We start from the raw sequence: 17,808 nt of genomic DNA, 5'->3' as shown, positions 1-17,808 counted from the left end.
AATATTTTGATAACATGTCTGGAGCATATGCGCGACACAGCGACTGTAGATCAACGAAAATACACTAGATTTTGTTCAAAAAAAAAAGAAAATATACTAGTGTTTCCTGGCCCGTATGCCTGATTTGAAGACTAGAGTAGATAACTGGGAATTCCAATTTATGCAAGAGTATTTAAGCTGAAAGAAAGTGAAGCTGTCTGCCTGCCCAGATTGCGGAGCCTGGTACCTGCTGTACAACCACTGGAGACAAGTTCAGACAAAATTCAAACGGATTTGCACACAAGCAGCAGCAAACACAACTAAAGCATCACCGCAAATGAGCCAGAAGTTTATAGACTGAAACTCATAGTGGTACCATACCATATATTACGCCAAAAGATGATGGTTCACAAGACTCAAGCCGATATATAATTACAGACACGGGAAGCTGATCTACTGATTGACAAAGCCAACTGAACGCGACACACAAGCGTGGTGCATTACCAGCGTGTATCTACCTCATCGAAAGGGCAGGCTCAGCACTGCCTCTTTATTAACCCAACCCAGGTCAGATCACAAACCAGACAGCGAAATCTAGTTCTCCATGCGGATGATGCAGCGGATGCCCTCCCCCTTAGCCATCAGGTCGAACGCCTTGTTGATCTCCGCGAACGGAACGCTATGTGTGATGAACTTCTCCACCTCCAGCTCCTGTGCACAACCAAGCAGAGTTGTAGGACGATTCTTTGGGTATGACAATTTCAGCAAAGGTCAACTGGTAAGGAAACTGAACAAACAACACTTTGCATTTACCTTTTTCATGTACAGCTCCACCACATTTGGCAGATCAGTGCGTGGTTTGAAGTTGCCAAAGAAGGTTCCCCTTCAGGGTCCTCTCGTTCAGGAAGTTCATTGGGTGAGTCTTGAACTCAGCATCCTTGTGTGGCACACCCACTAGCACAGCAACACCCCAGCCCTGGATTTAAAAGCACAGCGGTTAGAACATGTCTCAATAAAGGGAACTTGGAGAACGATAGCTGAACAGTATATGTATAAGAGTACTTACATCATGAACACATTCAAATGCTTGGACCATGGCGTTGATGTTGCCAGTGCATTCCACACTGCGGTCAACACCTCCGTTGGTCATCTCAGCAAGTACCTAAACCATAAGGGAATTGCATGTTATGGTCAAGTTCAGCATAAGCTGTGATAACCTTTTGTTGTCTCAGGTAAAGAAACAGACCTCCTGCACGGGCTTCTTGTGGTCTTTTGGGTTCACAAATTCAGTGCAACCAAACTTCCTAGCTGAAAAATGGACAAAGGGATAAGCTACTGACTTATCAAAACAAAATAGTAAAATGACTATTCAGTTATTAGATTAACGGGATCCACCTTCTTCGAATCTGCTAGGGTTCAGGTCAACACCGATGATCCTTGACGCTCCAGCAATCCTTGCACCTTCTGCAGCCTAATCGTGTGCAGGGTAATCAGATGCAAACCCAACACACATTCTCATTGCAATTGAAAGGTCATAGAACAAGCGAATCATTTCAACACTTACAGCAAGACCAACAGCTCCTAGACCGAAAATAGCCACTGTCGAACCCTTTGGTGGTTTTGCAACATTAATTGACGCACCAAGACCTAAACAGAGAAATTATATAACTCAGCATCTCAAGATAAATATATTCTAACATCCATACCAAAAAGTAGTAAATGAACTCACCAGTAGAAATACCACAGCTAAGAACACAAACTTTATCAAGTGGAGCCTGAGGGTTGATCTTTGCAACACAACCAACATGCATGACAGTGTACTCGCTGAAGGTGGAAGTCCCAACAAAGTGGTAGATAGGCTTTCCATTGATTGAAAACCGTGACTTGCCATCACCAATCATCACACCCCGGTCAGTGTTGATCCTGAGCAGATCACACATGTTGCTCTCTGCCGACTTGCAGTGGGGGCACTCCTTGCACTCCCCAGTGAACACAGGAAGGACATGGTCACCCGGAGCTACGTCAGTCACACCCTCTCCAACACTCTCTATGATACTGTCAAAATCAACAAATTTCAGGGCGGCTAGAATAAGCAAATTTGACTCAGATGACAAAGCTAAAATTATTCTACAGCAGTATACTGAAAGCACAACTTGATATATGTCAATTAAAGGACTGCACAACCCTAGTTGTACTGTCTTTTGTAAACTGAAAAATACTACGAGAGTAAATTAGCTGAAGAAACTGCTGCTGAAAGAATCATAAACCTACCAAAGTCCACTGCTAGGAGCCCAGAACACCTGACGTCCACACGGATAATATTCAAACCTTGATGTACCATTTCAAACAAAAACTATTTCTTATGACTCTTTCACATGCATCTAGTAAGCCATTAAACAAAGACTACCAACGATAAACATAAATTCAGGCGCACGAACATAATATGTATGTAAAGTATAAACACACTACACCTATAGTCAGCAACATATAATGAAGTAAATTGGGAAAGAGAACATACCCTCCAGCCTCATGACCAAAGATCCGAGGGAACACCGGAGTCTGCCCCTAAGACAGATAAGCCGCCAAGAAAACGCAAGTCAACCGCGAGTTGTTGCATCATATCTACTGACAAGGTACAAATGTGGGATGGCTGATTAGATACCTTGGCCTCCCAGAAGTAGACGTCGGTGTGGCAGAGTGAGGTGAAGAGGATCTTGACGCGCACCTCCATGGCCTGCGGAGGCGCTACCTCCACCTCCTCGATCGACAGCGGCTTGCCGGCCTCCCATGCCACTGCAGCTGCACGGGTCCAAGAAAGCAATCACATAGTCAAGCTAATCATCAAGATGCAAACTTTCCGCCCTTGCTATACACAGGCAAAATTCGAATGAACATGGTGGATTAGCAAATGTCTTCCGTCAGAGAAACAGAGCCACTAAACGAGTTAGTTAAATTCAAAGAAAGCAATGTTAGATTGATCTCCACCAATTGGCCCAATTGGGCCCTTGGATCCGCGCCCTGATCGGGGGCGCCCAACCGCTCCATGGTTGGTGGCCCCGTCGCACAGCGCCATAAAAAGGGAGTGGGGGCCAGGGCACAAGGCACGAGAATCACCTGCGCCGCCAAACACCTCACCTACACATCTAACCCTAAGCCGATCTAAGTGAGGGGGCGTTGCCAGCGACGGGAAGCACCACCACTGCACCGCCGCCTTTCACCGTCGCCGAGTCTCCACCGAGCACCGAAATGGCCTGCTCGTCTTCTGCGAAGGCGGCCGATGGTTTGCCACCCGCATCCCTCTCTCTCTTTTGTTCGCATTAGATCACGTTCTAGAGTTTGCTATTCATTCAAATGTCAGCATATATGCTAGAGCTATGGCTAGTGATCCTGTTATGCACCTCCATAAGCAGTGTCAGTCCAGCCAGGCTGTCGGATGGAACACACGGTAATAGCAGTGCTGGAAGATGTAAAAGAAAGTTCAATAGCAATTTCATGGGGGTTAAAGGATAGAAAAGAACAAGTTCACCGCGATTGCAGGACAACATACAAGATCAGCACCAATGCGGCACTGTTCATCGAAAAAAATAAAACTATATAGGAAGCTTTCCCCAAAATTACTCACGGACCGTAAATCAAAATTAGTCGGATCAAGAAATAGAGGAGAAATTACGGACCTTTGCACTTGATCACCTTCCCCGCGGTCGCCATTGCCTCCTCCCAAATCCTCGAACAGAATCCCAAATCAATCGACCCCAGGACCCTCACCTCACCACCGATGAATGAAACCAATCAATCCAAACCGAGACGAACCTGTGAGGAGCCAGGAGACGAGAGCCCTGATTATATACTAGCTCTAAAGGAGGAAGAGACGAGAAACGATGGGAAGGAGGGTGCGGTTTCGCCACCTCCGGCCCCCTTCGTGGGCAGCAAACCACGGCGCAGAGAGCGAAAACCGGGGCTGCACGGCCTCCACCTGGACTGGAACGTAGCCGTGGTCCGTGGACCGTGGTTTCCGCTCATGGGGCCTTGGGGGAGGGGGACGTGGACAAGCGCCAAGCGGTGGGGGCGGGGGACGGCACCACGCTGTCGTGGCCATCGGATGCGCCGCGCTTGCTAGGATCTGCGACTCGGAGCGTGTGTGTGCGCGGAATTGGGAAACTGTTACCCATACCAGTGTACGCGTAGGCGGCGGCTAGGCGGACAGGTGTGCTGCTGAACCAGGCTTTCTAGACGCCGCGCAGGGCATGTGGAAGCAGGAGGGAGCCGAGAGTGCAGCACCGTGATGGCGGCGGCTCTTTCTTCAGGCCATGGCATGGCCTTCACCCAAGCAAGCACGTAGCAGTGTTGGCTCTCAACAAAAGTTAATAGGATATGATATACACACCCTGTTAGCTTGTTGGTTTCAACCAGCCCAAACCAGCCAGCCAACAGTGTTTTCTTCTCACAACAAACCAGCACCAGCCAGCCCAAACCAGTCCAGAAACCAACCAGCGAACAGGCGGATAGGCACATGCCACTATTCTTCCAATTAATATGACACATAGGCATCGGATCACAGAACCACTATTTTCCCAGCTACGATTGCACTTTCTTTTATTCACCAGAGCCTCCATTTTCACTCACCTGTCACTTTTAGGACGTGTTTGGTACCGTCCACGCCTGCCTCAGCTTCAACACTATAGACGCACGGTACCAGCATTGAGCTAAAGAAGCTCACAGCTTCACGCTACAGTTACAAACAGTGACATTGCAGTATTTGTCAGAAGAAGCTAAAGCGGACGCAAGTGGTACCAAATACGCTCTTCCTGCTCTAATTCCCTTCTCAGGTACACACATGTCATTTTCTCTCTCCTGAGGCAATAGCAGCCTCTGATATGACAATTTTAAGGCATATGGTTTTAGAACAACTTGACATCCAACTATAGAGACTGTTCGGCTGATTTTAAAATTTCACTATAGCAGCTAAAAATATTGTTTATACTAAAATTTTATGAGAGAAAAACATTACTCCGGCTGGGAAAAAAAGGCAGCCAGCCAGCCGAACACGCCCTATAGTTGGCAAGTTGAGCTTACAAGTTAAGTCGGTGTGTTGGTGCTGACCTTAGAACACCACCAACGAAAGCATATGTTTCTATCAGCCTTGCAAAAGTTTACTCTCCATCTAAACATGCATGAGATGAATATACTAGACTTCCATCCTTGGAAACGATATTGATTTTCATCTGAAACATGCATGTCGTTTTTATTCACTCAACATCCTCTTTCAACTCGTCACTATGTGTCCCTCCTTAGAACCGTGTACTAGTTTGTCACAGTAAAGGCTTGGATAAATGTTCCTGTGATTTGTTAAAGAAGACTATTGACGCCTCTACATGCTACTATGCACATCCGCGAAGCAACGAACACGCATGACATGGAGCCTTAGCGCTTATGTGGATGTTGGGGCATATATCCACCGTGGTGCGTTTGCAGTGTGGGAATGCCTTTAGGGGCTTTGCCGTTCAAGGTAATATTTGTAGGCATTTCATTTTGGACATGGGAAGTTAGAATTTAATGTCTAGTTAGACAAAATAACATCTCACTTGATAAGTTATGTCTATCTCTACTTTATCTTCAAAGAGAACGTCGTTTTTTTATGTCAATTCTCTAAAATGAATCCCTGAAAAAAGATACAACATCCTTTGTTTCCGAAAGAAAATAACTCAATTAGTATTTTATTGTAGCAGTGCACGGGCATTTGCTAGTACGGGCATATAAACATCGTAGTGGCATAGTGCAATGCTCTGAAAAACATCGTCAAAAAGTCTGGACTCTCTGGAGTGGGATGTGCGCCCATAGCCCCCTACCAAGCTCTCTGTTTTTAGCCCTCTGCGCTCAGCTTGGCCACACCTACAGGCACCATCTTACACCGGCAGGGACCAAACCCCGCGTGGACTGAACCTTTCGAGTGAATAATAATCTTTTCTGAAATGCCACAAAAACACGAACCAGACCGGACTGGGCAGTAAGCCATCAGCTGTTAGTTGAACACGTCAGTTCACTTGTATGTATATTAAAGAGTAAATTGCACGGCCGGTTCTTAAAATATTAGACAGATTTCGTTTGGATCTCAAACTATAAAATCGCACTGTTAGTTTTCTAATGTACTTAATTTGATCTACGTAGATCCTAAACAGCCCAAGAGATGTCGAGCAGTCGACATGGCTGTACGTGAGGCACACGTTACCCTCGACTCGACAGTTAGGCTTTTTAGAAGAAGAAAAAAGCGCCGCAAGATCTCATCTTCTCCACCTCGCTCATTTTCTCTCTCTCGGACGGACCTCAGGCACCTTGGGAGCATCGGCGTCCGACAGCGTCGCGCTGCAGCTCTCGTCCCCGCACAGCGAGTTGCCGTCGCTGCTGGAGTCGGAGGCCTTGTCCCTACCGCCGCCGATGTGTAGGATGGCCGCCCGGCTCCTCTCCTTCACCACCCTGGACGCGAACATCTGGAGACCCGCGCGGATGTTTTTGCTCATGTATTCCCCCTGCAGGTGGTTGTCCTCGAATGGGATCTTCCTCGTCAGATGGCCTCGTAGCCAGTAGCTAGCCAGCCAGCCAGTTCGGCCGTCCGTGCCGTGGCGTTCGCTGCCTCTTCTACCCGTCTCCTCGGCGCGTGTAATAACCATCCCCTCCCCTCGGCCTCGCTCGGGCTTGATTTCTGTGGAGATACACACTGCTGCGAGTTGACATGCTCTTGCTTGTTGTTCCTGCAGCCACTGGCGACGAGCGGCGTGTCCGGCCGGTACGTGACCTTGGGTCCCGTCGGCGGCGGCGGGGTCACGACCATGGGGATCTACGAGCGGCAGCGCCACCTGGTGGCGGCCGGCGTGCGTGCGTGTGTGTGTGTGTGTGTGTGTGTGGGTGGGTGGGTGGGGGGGGGGGGGGGGGGGGGGGGGGGGGGGGGCGCGTTCCGGCCCGACGCCGACGCCCTGCCCCTGCCCGCGGTCGTCCCCACGGTCACCCTGGCGACGCCGGCGCCGCTGCTCGACGTCGTCGAAGCAGAGGAGGTCAAGTTCGGCAAACGCCTGGTAATTAACTAAGCGCTCCTCCATTGGGTGTTGCAGCTCAGCTCGGTACGATTCTCCGTCTCCTCATGGCTTCAGATAATCATCACTGCAGGGGCCTTGGTTGGTTGTAGTTGCAGGCACAGCGACGACGTCCCGTCGCCGGTGGAAGAAGAAGCGCCGCCGCCGTCGTCGGATAGCGTCGGCCACGACGACGACGCCAGGCCAAGTGACAAGGTGAAACGGCCCGACTGATGCATGATGACCCAGCTGAATTATCCGCAGGGAAAAGAATTCCTCACCCGCTGATCTTCGCCCTCGCTCTGCTTTGCCTAGATTCAGAGACGGCTCGCGCAGAACAGAGAGGCAGCTCGGAAGAGCCGGCTATGGAAGAAGGTCAGCGTCTCAGCCAAGAGCGATCACTCGTCGCGTGCCAAGCAAATCTTCTTGCTTTTGTTCCTTCCAATTGTTACGTTATTCTCTGCGTCGAATCAGCTCATCACTGATGATTGCTGCTTTTGTTGCATCCATTGATACGACACGCACAGGCGTACATCCAGAATCTCGAGACGAGCCGTATGAAGCTGGCGCAGCTGGAGCAGGAGCTCACCATGGCCAGGCGCCAGCAGGTAGGGAATAATCCATGAGAGGGCATCGATCCGATAGATCGCCACGCCGATGGAACAATCCAGGCGGGACGGCTAACCGCAGCTGCCATTGCTGATGAACTCTGCTGCTGCTGCACGGCGCGTACGGCGTGGGAGGAGGAGTCGCGCCAGCGCCCGTGGACCTGCGCGTGGCCGCGTTCGAGCTGGAGTACGCGCACTGGGTGGAGGAGCAGACCAGGCAGGCGACGGAGCTGCAGTCGCACGCGCCGGACGTGCAGCTGCGCGTGCTCGTCGACGCGGGGCTGGCCAAGGCGCGCGCGGCGCGGTCCGACGCCTTCTTCGTGTTGTCTGGCGTGTGGCGGCCCCCCCGCGGAGCGCTTCTTCCTCTGGATCAGCGGGTTCCACCCCTCCGAGCTGCTCAAGGTGCTGGCGCCGCAGCTGGACCCGCTCTTGGAGCTCCATGCCGCCGAGGTGCGCAAGCTGCAGAACACGGCAAAGCGGCTGGAGGATGCGCTGTCGCAGGGCATGAACAAGCTGCAGCAGACGCTCGTCGAGACCCTCATGACTGTCGACGTCTCGCCGGACGGCGCCGCTGCCGCCAGGTACACGGCGCAGCAGATGGCCAGCGCCGTGGGCAAGCTCGCCGGCCTCCAGCACCACGGCGACGCTCCAGAGCAGGCTGTGCATGTGCTGCTCCACGCAGTCGGCGCCGTGCGCCCACCAGCTGTCCCGCGGCTCCAGGCAGTGGCGGACGTGCCCGAGGTCCGTCCGAGAGAAAGGAAAGGAACGAGGTGAAGAAGATGAGATCGTGCGTACGTGGACAGCCACGTCGGCTGCTTGACACCACTGAGCTGTTTAGGACCTATATGGGCTGAATTAAGTAGATTGAGGAGCCAATAGTACGATTTTATAGTTTGGGAACCCAGACGAAATCAGACCAATACTTTAAGGACCGACCGTGCAATTTACTCTATATTAAACATCAGTAATTCGTTGTTCTCAGAGGAAAAACAGAGAGAGCAACAACTTTCCAAGTGTAATGGAGTACAACCATCACAACTAACCAACACGCCCTATTGTGGTAGGATGATAGCTAGAGGCCCTAATTCTGCAACACTGAAGAGAACCCGTAGGCAAATGTACATAAATGGCTAACAATTGAGGCAATGACCAACACAGGAAACGCACCACAATCACACACTTGGCATTGAAGCGCATACGACAACGTAGGCCAGGTACCGCAGAGCGTCTTGTAGCTTGCTGACAGCACTGGTCTGATCGTTGTTAAGATGGATGGATATGGACTTAACCTTCTCCTGCAAAGACTTTTGATTTGGGAGGTCATCCTGCTTGTCAGCGAGAGCATTTTGCATAGCTGCCGCATAAGCTTCAGCGACATCCGAGATACCTATAGAAAAATGAGTTGGCATTTGTGAAAGTTGAAATTCACGTCCTACATAGAGTAATCAATTCATCATGAGAGGTCCATTACCTGTAGCAAAACTAGTAGACACCTTTTCCATGTCCACAGAGATGGATTGCGCCTTCCATCTGATTATTTTTGCTTTTGAAATAGGATCTTCAGGCCAATCAATCTTAACATCATTTTCATCGTCTTCATTCTTTGATTTATTGGCAGAAGATATTACTGACTTTCCTAGCACCAGAAGCTGAGAAACTGCAAGGCAGCACATCTCTGATAATTTCTGCAAGAAAGAGTTTTTTCCCCTCAAAGAAATATCAAATCTAAAAGCAAAGAACGATACATTATATAGTATGTACATACATGAACACCCTCTGAGTGAATGGTCTCAAGCCTATTAGTGGTCCGTTTGATAATCTCATTTGGAGAAAGCCCACCCAAGGCAGTGGTGAACCTGCAAAGGTGACAGATATAATGGTCTCAACTCTCAAGAATGGGCGTACCCAGTGCAGAGAGCTCCCGCTCTATGCGTGGTTTGGAGAAGGGTGTTAGTGGCAAGCCTTACCCTCGCCTGTGCAATGCGAGGAGACCGCGACTCGAACCCGGGACCTTCCGGTCACAGGCGTTAAGACTCTACCGCTTGCACCAGGCCCACCCTTCAACTCTCAAGAATGCTTTTAAAGAAATGAATGCCAACAAATGAAGTCTAAATATAAGATATTTTTAGAACCGACTTGAGGGGACAATATATCGCAAAAAGTTAAACCATGTTGTTTTCATCATGCATACATTGGATTTTCTTAAGAAGTTGCTGTCTATCTAGTCAACCACATGCTAAATGCCTCTTCATTAATTGACACGATTTCATCAATACTTGACAAAACTAAATATAAGTACCAACATACTAGTTTTGAATTCACATGGGAGTGAAGGATACACATACCCTGCAGCCATCTTAGCAGCCTTGCTAACACTGGATTCACATAACTTCTTCATCTCAGCATCAGTGTCAGTGTTAGCTGATTCAATCTTCTTCCCTTTGTCAGATTCTGGTCCATCTTCGTCAACATTGGTGCTAAGACTAAAAATCTGTTGTATTTCTTTAAGCTTTCCATCATAAAATGTTTTCTGCTCAGTACTAAGTTTTCCCTTTTTCCTATTAAACAACAATGCATAGTGGCTTGATAATGCTTCCAGCTCCTATTACAAAGAAAAAAAAAAAGAGACCACATCCAACTAAGAGAAAAAGGGGCATATTGAAGACCAAACACATAATATCCTTGGGAAAACAAAGCATCACCTCTAATTGATCAGGCCCTCCATAAATATAGAAGCATCTGTCAAATGAGACTTCTTCAAACTGTTCCTCTTCTGTCTGCTGGTCACCTTCACCATTACTACCTTTATCAACTTCCATACCAGTTTCTTCGACAATAAACTCCATTGTTTCCTTTCCAACACGTTCAAGCACTTCCATTCCTTTTGCTGTAAATGACTTCCCTGTCTGTGGTTATTGAACTTTAATATTAAAACAATATTCGTTTCACATATATGTAGAGGACTAGAGGCAATGCAATTACTGAGTCCTAGTTACCTCTAAAATGGTTGGTGCTATCGCAGATGCTTTGGCAGGCAGTTCTCCTTGCTGAATGGTTTCGGCCAAGCTTGAAGCTGAACTTTCCAATCTAGGAAAGTAACCACGTTATAGTCAGAGATAAATACACCAAGCAAACGTGTTACTTATCCATGTAAAGGAGAGACACTTGCAGGGTTACTGTTAATGAACGCATTACTAACTACTACCTCCATTCCAAATTATAAGTCGCTTTGACTTTTTTTTGGTACATCCAATTGTACCAAAAAAAGTCAAAGAGACTTATAATTTGGAACGGAGTGAGTATTGAACATTAATAAGACATTAGAACGGTTAACCTGCTGATAATTGAAAAAAGACATACAAAGTTACAGATAAGAGACAACAACAAATTTATGATGGAAAGTCTGTTTTCAGAATCTCATCGCTATCTTGTACATAAAAACAGCTATGAAATGTTATGTTATACATGTGCACAGGCAGCTGAATACCCATGTATTCATTTATCAACCAGTAACTGGAAATAAATGGCGTCATAATACTAGCGCTAGCGGCATTTAGTATATATAATATACAGATTTGGATCTCATGTTCTCACATGTACGATGTAACCAACTAGATCCACAATTTCATAAGTAGAACATACTGGGTGGATTTACTAGTGGGAGGAAGCAACCCTAGGTCGTCTAGGCTGTTTCAAGTAATGTAAGGACAAGTAACATGGGATGCGTCTGTCATCACTGAACTATTTTTTTCCTGTTCAATCCACAAGGGCGGTAACAGCAGAAACTGAAGTAGATATAAAATGAGGGATGTACTTTTGAACAAATAGCGAACCACTCTTCCATGCGGTCCCAAGAGTTTGCCAAGTACCAGTCGTGATGGTCTCCACCGAGCTATCAAAGGCCTTCAGCCCCTGCAGAAACCCACATACACACATTGCAAACAGCAATTCACCAACCATTGTCACCGGCATTGCCAAGCCCAGGAAGACAGCAGCAATATTGAGAGAGTAGCAAAGCAAGCCAGGTACTTGCCTGGCCCAGGATTGAGTCCTCACTGGCCTTCTCCAGCTTGTCCAGAGACGCCTTGCGTCGCTCCTCCTCCTCCCCCTCCGGTTCCTTCCCTTGATCCTTCTCGCCACTACCGGGTCCCGTCTCCTGCTCCAGCGGTTGCTGAATATCAGCGATGGCACTCTTAGCAACCTCCACCGCCTGGGGCATACCACACCACATCAATTCATTGAAACCCTAATCCGACCCTCCCACCGAGTAAAAAAATAATAATTCTGCGCATGACGTATGAAGCCGGCAGGTCGGAGTGCTACTCAGTACTCACGCTGCGGGAGATCTCTGAGAAGATGGAGAGGCCCCATCCGCCCCATCCGCCTGCCGCCTGCTCGGCGGGCTGGCTCTTCTCGGCCGCCTGCGCTGGCGGCGCTGGCGGCGGCGGCGACTCGTCGGACATGGCGCGTGCCGTGGGATTCACTCCTCGCTCTGGCTCAGGCGGACGGATCTAACACTGCAACCACCAGTGGGCTCGCGACTCCAACTACCTGGACGGAGAGGTGAGTCGCGTGCCGTGCCGTGCACGTGGGGTTGGGTTGGGCCCGGCCCTATACGTCAAATCTCACGAGGCCACGATGCCGTTGCGGGCCCGGCCTGTGAGTCTGTGACTTCGTTTGGGTCAGGCCTGTCTGACTATGATTCCACCTTGCCCTCGTTTAGGCCTTGTTTAGTTGCACCTTAAAATATTAAATTTTTTAAGATTCTCCATCATATCGAATATTTGACACATGTATAAAGCATTAAATATAAATAAAAAATAAAACTAATTACACAGTTTAGACGAAATTCACGAGACGAATCTTTTAAGCCTAATTAAACTATGATTGGATACTAATTGCCAAATAATAACGAAAAACGCTACAGTAGCATTTTGCCAAAAATTTTGGCATCCAAACTAGCCCTTAGTTGCCCAAACTTGGCGCCGCCGAAAGTCAGGTAGCGCACTGTAGTATTTTTTGTTTGTATTTGGTAAATTGTCTAATCGTTGACTAATTAGGCTCAAAATGTTCGTCTCACAAAATACAACCAAATTGTGTAATTAGTTTTTGATTTCGTCAACATTTAGTACTCCATGTATGTACCGCAAATTTGATGTGACGGAGAATCTTCTTTTTGCATAGTGCCAAAGTTTGGATTCTGAGGTAACTAAGCCCTTGTTTAGTTCGGACGAATTTGACGCCGCCGATTTTCCTGTAGCGCACTTTAGCGTACTGTAGCATTTCGTTTGTATTTGGTAATAATTGTCCAACCATTGACTAATTAGGCTCAAAACGTTCGTCTCGCAAAGTACAACCAAACTGTGTAATTAGTTTTTGATTTCGTCTATATTTAGTACTCCATACATGTACCGCAAATTTGATGTAACGGGAAATCTTTTTTTTGTATAGTGCCAAATTCAGAAGTTCGGGGAACTGGCCTTGGATTTTTGGGTAATAAACACACCCTAAACACACCCCTGGTCCTGGCCCAAACGGGAACGAGCCAGAAAGAAACCCGTCGAAACCCCAGCCCAAGGCCGCCGGTTGCTTTGCTTCGCCGGAGAAGAGCTGAGCGCGATGGAAGCGGCGCAGGAGGAAGCGGAGGCGGAGGCGGCGGCGCCACCGGGCGGCGCGGAGAGCGAAGCTACGGAGACGGAGGAGGCGCCACAGGGTGGCTTGGAGAACGATGCTACGGCAATGGAGGCGGCGGCGGAGTACTCGTGGCCCCAGCTCCGCTTCGACCGCCCCCCTCGCCGGCTCTACCACTTCGCCCGCCAGTTCCGCTCCGCCACTTCCTCTGGCAGCAGCGGCGGCGAGAACTTCCTCAAGGGCGTAAAGTGGTCGCCCGACGGGTCCTCCTTCCTCACCAGCTCCGACGATAACTCCCTCCGCTTGTTCTACTTGTAAGTTAGCCGCGCGCTTACATTTTCTGATACGCTCTCTCTCTCGCGCGCGGCGAGTGGCTAAAACTGGGGCATTCCTTCTTCCGTTGGACAGGCCGGAGGAAGCGTACAGTGCGGCGGAGCCCGTTGCCGAGGCCGCCGTCGGAGGTGAAGGTGCGTCTCTGGTTTTGAGTTGTTTGCTGTTGCGATTGTGTGAGTGTATCATGTAAATGCTTAGCTGTCCTATGGTTGTCTCCGTTGATTCAGTTCTTCTCTACTTCCAATCCGCTGTTTTAGTTTCAATTGTTTCCCCTGCAGATTCTTATGGCGCATTCCTTCAGGTGAACGAGGGCGAACCGGTGTACGATTTCTGCTGGTACCCGTGTATGTCCTTGTCTGGTGGGTGATGAATTGCTTCTTTGATATGTTCATGTTCCTTCTTCCTTTATGATCAATTAGTGAATTTGATGCATTTTTATTGTTTTGCAGACCCAGCCACCTGTGTATTTGCAAGCACCAGTCGTGATCATCCGATACACCTTTGGGATGCCACCAGTGGAGAAGTAAGACTGGTTGTTCTTGCTTTTTGTGTTTCGTGTATGGCTAACGAGTAATTCTGGTTCTGATTATTTGGTTTGGGAATTGCAGCTCCGGTGCACATACAGAGCATATGATGCCATGGATGAAGTAGCTGCTGCACTTTCAATTTCTTTCAATTCTACAGGATCTAAGTATGTGTGATGCACTCCGACTCTAAATTGAATTTGTGTTATTTAAGGAATTTTTCTGAAACATACTGTTTGTAGTCATGGGATTCTGTTAGGTCTTATTCTCAGTATAAGAATATAATGGTTTCTTACTCATTTTGTTGTGTGTAATGCTTATTGTCAAATATCATACTTTCGTATCTTAAGATAACATATGGGTTAGTGGCCTAACTTCAGGCAATTAAACTGAAGACTGAAGTAAAATCTTCTTGAATGTTTATTCATTGGGGGTATGTTGTTCTACAGGCTATTTGCTGGATACAACAAAGCTATAAGAGTGTTTGATGTTCATCGGCCTGGCAGAGATTTTGATCAATATTCTTTACTTAAGGGAGGTGAAGGGCCAACTGGTACGTGACAATTCCAGTTGTAAGTTTGGTGCCCTTGACATGCTTTGAAGCATCCTTAAAACTCTGTTGGAGTATGTAGATCATAGAATGTACCTCACATTCTTTTTCCTCGAACAATAGCATTCAATGAAACCACCAAAATAAGTTTGTGCTAGAACTTGTTGTCTACATAACTATCGTTTAGAGCACTATGATCTATGAAGCTGCACTATCAACAAGTTTGCACTAAGCTTTACTTATAAAGATTTTGATTGCTTCATCTCAGCTCACTTTTGGCTAGTGTTGTTGAACCACCAAAATAAGCTTTACTCATGAAGTTACACAAACTTTGCTATAAGTGTTTGGCTTCTGAGCACTTGTTTTCATGACAGGTATAATATCTTCAATTTCTTTCTCTCCACAAAATGGGATGCTTGCTGTTGGTTCATACAGCCAGACAACTGCTGTGTATGCAGAGAGTAATATGGAGCCTTTGTATGTCTTACACGGCCAACTTGGTGGTGTTACACAGGTTGGGAAAGCAGTCATGTACATTTGAATCTTACGGTATGAATAGCAGATAACATTGATGAAAGTTTCAGGTGCTTTTTTCGAAAGACGGGAACTATCTGTATACTGGAGGGCGCAAGGTACCTATTTTCTCAACATTTGGTCAGTTAGCATACTATTGGGCAGTTCAGGGTTCATATGACTTGCATAGATTTACTCAATCCTTTTGGTCTATGATATCAAATATCTATTGATCTTTTATCAGGATCCATACATATTATGTTGGGATATTCGCAATACTGTGGACATTGTTTACAAGTAAGAGCTTAATCATCTATTTTTGCTTTTACAGAACAATTTATTTCTTGGATTTGTTAAATGATTTGATGGCTACGTACAAGGCCTTATCTCATATGATCATATCAGAGTTTTTGTTTGTTTCTTTTGGTAAATGATAAAATATGTTCTTTGGTCATCTTATCTTATCTTAAATGTTTCATTTGGGCAGATCTTACAGCTATATTTTCAGCTATGGGTTTATGGCGTCTTGTGGCAGATATGGTTTATTGTTTCAATGCTGACCTATCTACTTCCATATGGCATACTTAAGTGATTGTACGGATGAGCTATTCGATTGGTTAGGTGTAGTAAGCTTGCTTTCCAGTGCGGGTTAATTAGATTAGATATATCCAGTTGCCATCATAATTGAAGCAAGCCTGTCCTTATATTGATCATATATTACTCTAGCAATCTTTCAATGTCTATACCAATCCAGTATATTTTACATCAGTTAATAAGTAGAACTGAACTACTATGTCGGTGCAGTATACTGGATTTTTAAGTGGAATTATGTCCCTTCTAGTTTTTCTGTGCAAGCTTTTCTTATGTTCTTTTTTGTGTATGTGGTTTCCATAATAAGGTTGTACAGATCAGCTGATACTACTAATCAAAGAATATATTTTGATATTGAGCCCTGCGGTAGACATCTAGCTACTGGTGGGCAGGTGAGGGCCAATTTTCTCATTTGAGTTAATTATGTTTTGAACCAGCAAAAACTGAAAGAGGAATTTCCCTGTCTCCATAGGATGGCATGGTCCATGTATATGATCTTCAAGGTGGTCAATGGGTAACCGGCTTCCAAGCAGCAGCTGGTATGTCTCTTCTGAACTTGTGTTTCCAGAGGAGGTTTAACGTCGTGTTTGGTTGTGAACCTGGCAAAAGGTGCCTGGCCCAGGTGGCTCCCCAGGCCGTCGATTTCCAAGCCTGGTGGCTGGATCGACCTGCCTGGGCGAGAGCCCCCAGGCCACTCTCCCAACCACACACGCCTTAGTCTGTCTCTATTTCTGTATTATATCCATTTTAATCTTATATCAACTTGATCTTAGATACTGTAAACGGGTTCTCGTTCCATCCATACCTTCCGTTTGCTGTAACATCATCCGGGCACAGAAGATTTGGCATGCAAGATGAGTTTGAAGACGAGTTAAACTTGGCAGGTCCATGTTATATTGACTCTTAAAATTGCCTTCCAAATCATAGGTCTGATGCTTGAATGGGAGCTGTGACACATTTAATTTCGTGTGCTCTATTAGGTGATGAGAACAGCTGCTCTGTCTGGATGTTTTCTTCCTCACAAGAAGCTTGAAGCATTTAAGTGAAGATATTGGATCAGGTTGAGGCTAAGCAAGGCATTGGATGCACATTCAAAGCAGCATTGAAAAAGAAAATCACATGTACCGGGGCGCTATTGACTTTGATGTTCCTGTGCAGGGAGCATTGCGGCATTAGCCACTTCCTGTTGTGTTGGGTGTAATTGGTGTCTGCAAAATGCAAATGTATTCACTGACGTCTATAGAATCGATGGCTTATTTGGGGCTAATTTGTATCATGGCATTGTACGACACTCAATGAAGTTCTTGTCCTGTGACCCAACTGTTGTTGCAGAGTTCTTACTGGGAACCTCTGGGTATTGTCATGATCAGGGACAAATTTCAGACTTGCAACTGAACTGTTGACCAAGCCAAAATTTGGTCATGCCTTCAACATTTGGTTGTAATGTGGTTCAAGGCCAAAATTAGGGTAGTCCTAAAAGATTTTTGCCGGCCAATCTCCTCCATAAAAACTGCGGCATGATCTGAGCTGCCAATTTGCTGGCCCGAGCTCATTTGGCTGGCCATGGCCAAACTGCATGCAAGGCGACGTGGCCAGCGAACCATTGCCAAGGGTAAAGTGTACATTTTTTGCTTGAGAATATCACTCAAAATATTACATCTCCTAAACCAGAGTTCATTTTATGCGCCCTTTTGAACTATCGAATTCTTTTGCAGTTAAATATACGAAAGAGGTCCATATGGACTACATCATACAAAAAAGATATTAGTGTCATGTGGGGTCCATACACCATACAACTTAGAGCATTTGGGCAATGTTGAAGGATTTTGGAGTAGCATTTTTAGTTAAATCTGGATGGATACCATGACTTATTACTACCTCTTAGGAGGTAATATATGAAATATTTTTAAATTTATAAAATAGGGTTAAATGAGCAAAATAGAAAAATGGTCTATATAAACCTAGAACCTTTTGCTGCGTGGTCTAATCAACCCCGACACATGAAACCAGGCATT

At 46.7% G+C, this 17,808-nt stretch overlaps 3 protein-coding genes, 1 long non-coding RNA gene and 1 pseudogene across 4 annotated transcripts; 3 read left to right on the top strand and 2 right to left on the bottom strand.

Annotated features, from left to right (window-relative positions):
• Nucleotides 1-307: 307 nt before the first annotated feature.
• LOC136518921 (alcohol dehydrogenase 1-like) lies at nucleotides 308-4,032 on the bottom strand. The gene is given in 12 exon segments (XM_066512611.1): nucleotides 308-690; nucleotides 793-861; nucleotides 863-955; nucleotides 1,046-1,141; nucleotides 1,226-1,287; nucleotides 1,375-1,450; nucleotides 1,544-1,626; nucleotides 1,709-2,034; nucleotides 2,498-2,544; nucleotides 2,642-2,778; nucleotides 3,654-3,789; nucleotides 3,885-4,032. Coding segments are annotated over 11 exon segments (1,140 nt in total). The 5' UTR covers nucleotides 3,688-3,789; nucleotides 3,885-4,032; the 3' UTR covers nucleotides 308-573.
• A 2,042-nt stretch (nucleotides 4,033-6,074) lies between these two features.
• On the top strand, nucleotides 6,075-6,872 carry LOC136518914 (uncharacterized). The gene is made up of 3 exons (XR_010774654.1): nucleotides 6,075-6,415; nucleotides 6,510-6,633; nucleotides 6,732-6,872. It is a non-coding gene; the product is annotated as an uncharacterized lncRNA (long non-coding RNA).
• Nucleotides 6,873-6,925: 53 nt separating this feature from the next.
• On the top strand, nucleotides 6,926-8,508 carry LOC136518904 (transcription factor TGAL10-like; annotated as a pseudogene).
• Nucleotides 8,509-8,645: 137 nt separating this feature from the next.
• Nucleotides 8,646-12,186, bottom strand: LOC136518884 (uncharacterized). The gene is made up of 9 exons (XM_066512583.1): nucleotides 11,986-12,186; nucleotides 11,685-11,861; nucleotides 11,466-11,563; nucleotides 10,648-10,738; nucleotides 10,354-10,557; nucleotides 9,997-10,253; nucleotides 9,417-9,507; nucleotides 9,123-9,336; nucleotides 8,646-9,038 (listed from the first exon to the last, which is right to left on the bottom strand). The coding sequence occupies exons 1-9, from the start codon at nucleotides 12,112-12,114 to the stop codon at nucleotides 8,824-8,826; spliced, it is 1,476 nt and encodes a 491-aa protein (XP_066368680.1). The 5' UTR covers nucleotides 12,115-12,186; the 3' UTR covers nucleotides 8,646-8,823.
• Nucleotides 12,187-13,165: 979 nt separating this feature from the next.
• LOC136518895 (uncharacterized) lies at nucleotides 13,166-17,060 on the top strand. Its single transcript, XM_066512593.1, has 13 exons — nucleotides 13,166-13,596; nucleotides 13,691-13,749; nucleotides 13,894-13,974; nucleotides 14,065-14,138; nucleotides 14,224-14,306; nucleotides 14,589-14,692; nucleotides 15,064-15,203; nucleotides 15,274-15,321; nucleotides 15,447-15,499; nucleotides 16,101-16,185; nucleotides 16,266-16,332; nucleotides 16,567-16,677; nucleotides 16,774-17,060. Exons 1-13 carry the CDS (start codon nucleotides 13,271-13,273, stop codon nucleotides 16,824-16,826), a joined length of 1,284 nt encoding a protein of 427 aa, XP_066368690.1. The 5' UTR covers nucleotides 13,166-13,270; the 3' UTR covers nucleotides 16,827-17,060.
• The last annotated feature ends 748 nt before the right edge of the window (nucleotides 17,061-17,808 follow it).

Source organism: Miscanthus floridulus, chromosome 2, assembly GCF_019320115.1.
Source record: "Miscanthus floridulus cultivar M001 chromosome 2, ASM1932011v1, whole genome shotgun sequence".
Taxonomy (NCBI): Eukaryota; Viridiplantae; Streptophyta; class Magnoliopsida; order Poales; family Poaceae; genus Miscanthus; species Miscanthus floridulus.
This window is presented reverse-complemented; position numbering and strand designations above follow the sequence as displayed.

What these genes read in the sequence shown, in the direction of transcription:
- LOC136518884 (XM_066512583.1), bottom strand. Translation starts at nt 12,114, where the DNA reads ATGTCCGACGAGTCGCCGCCGCCGCCAGCGCCGCCAGCGCAGGCGGCC. An exon ending in GGTTCGCTATTTGTTCAAAA is followed by an intron (nt 10,739 to 11,465) that starts GTACATCCCTCA and finishes TTACTTTCCTAG; the next exon opens with ATTGGAAAGTTCAGCTTCAA. An exon ending in GCTGCTAAGATGGCTGCAGG is followed by an intron (nt 9,508 to 9,996) that starts GTATGTGTATCC and finishes TCACCTTTGCAG; the next exon opens with GTTCACCACTGCCTTGGGTG.
- LOC136518895 (XM_066512593.1), top strand. Translation starts at nt 13,271, where the DNA reads ATGGAAGCGGCGCAGGAGGAAGCGGAGGCGGAGGCGGCGGCGCCACCG. An exon ending in CCCGTGTATGTCCTTGTCTG is followed by an intron (nt 13,975 to 14,064) that starts GTGGGTGATGAA and finishes ATTGTTTTGCAG; the next exon opens with ACCCAGCCACCTGTGTATTT. An exon ending in AGACGAGTTAAACTTGGCAG is followed by an intron (nt 16,678 to 16,773) that starts GTCCATGTTATA and finishes GTGCTCTATTAG; the next exon opens with GTGATGAGAACAGCTGCTCT.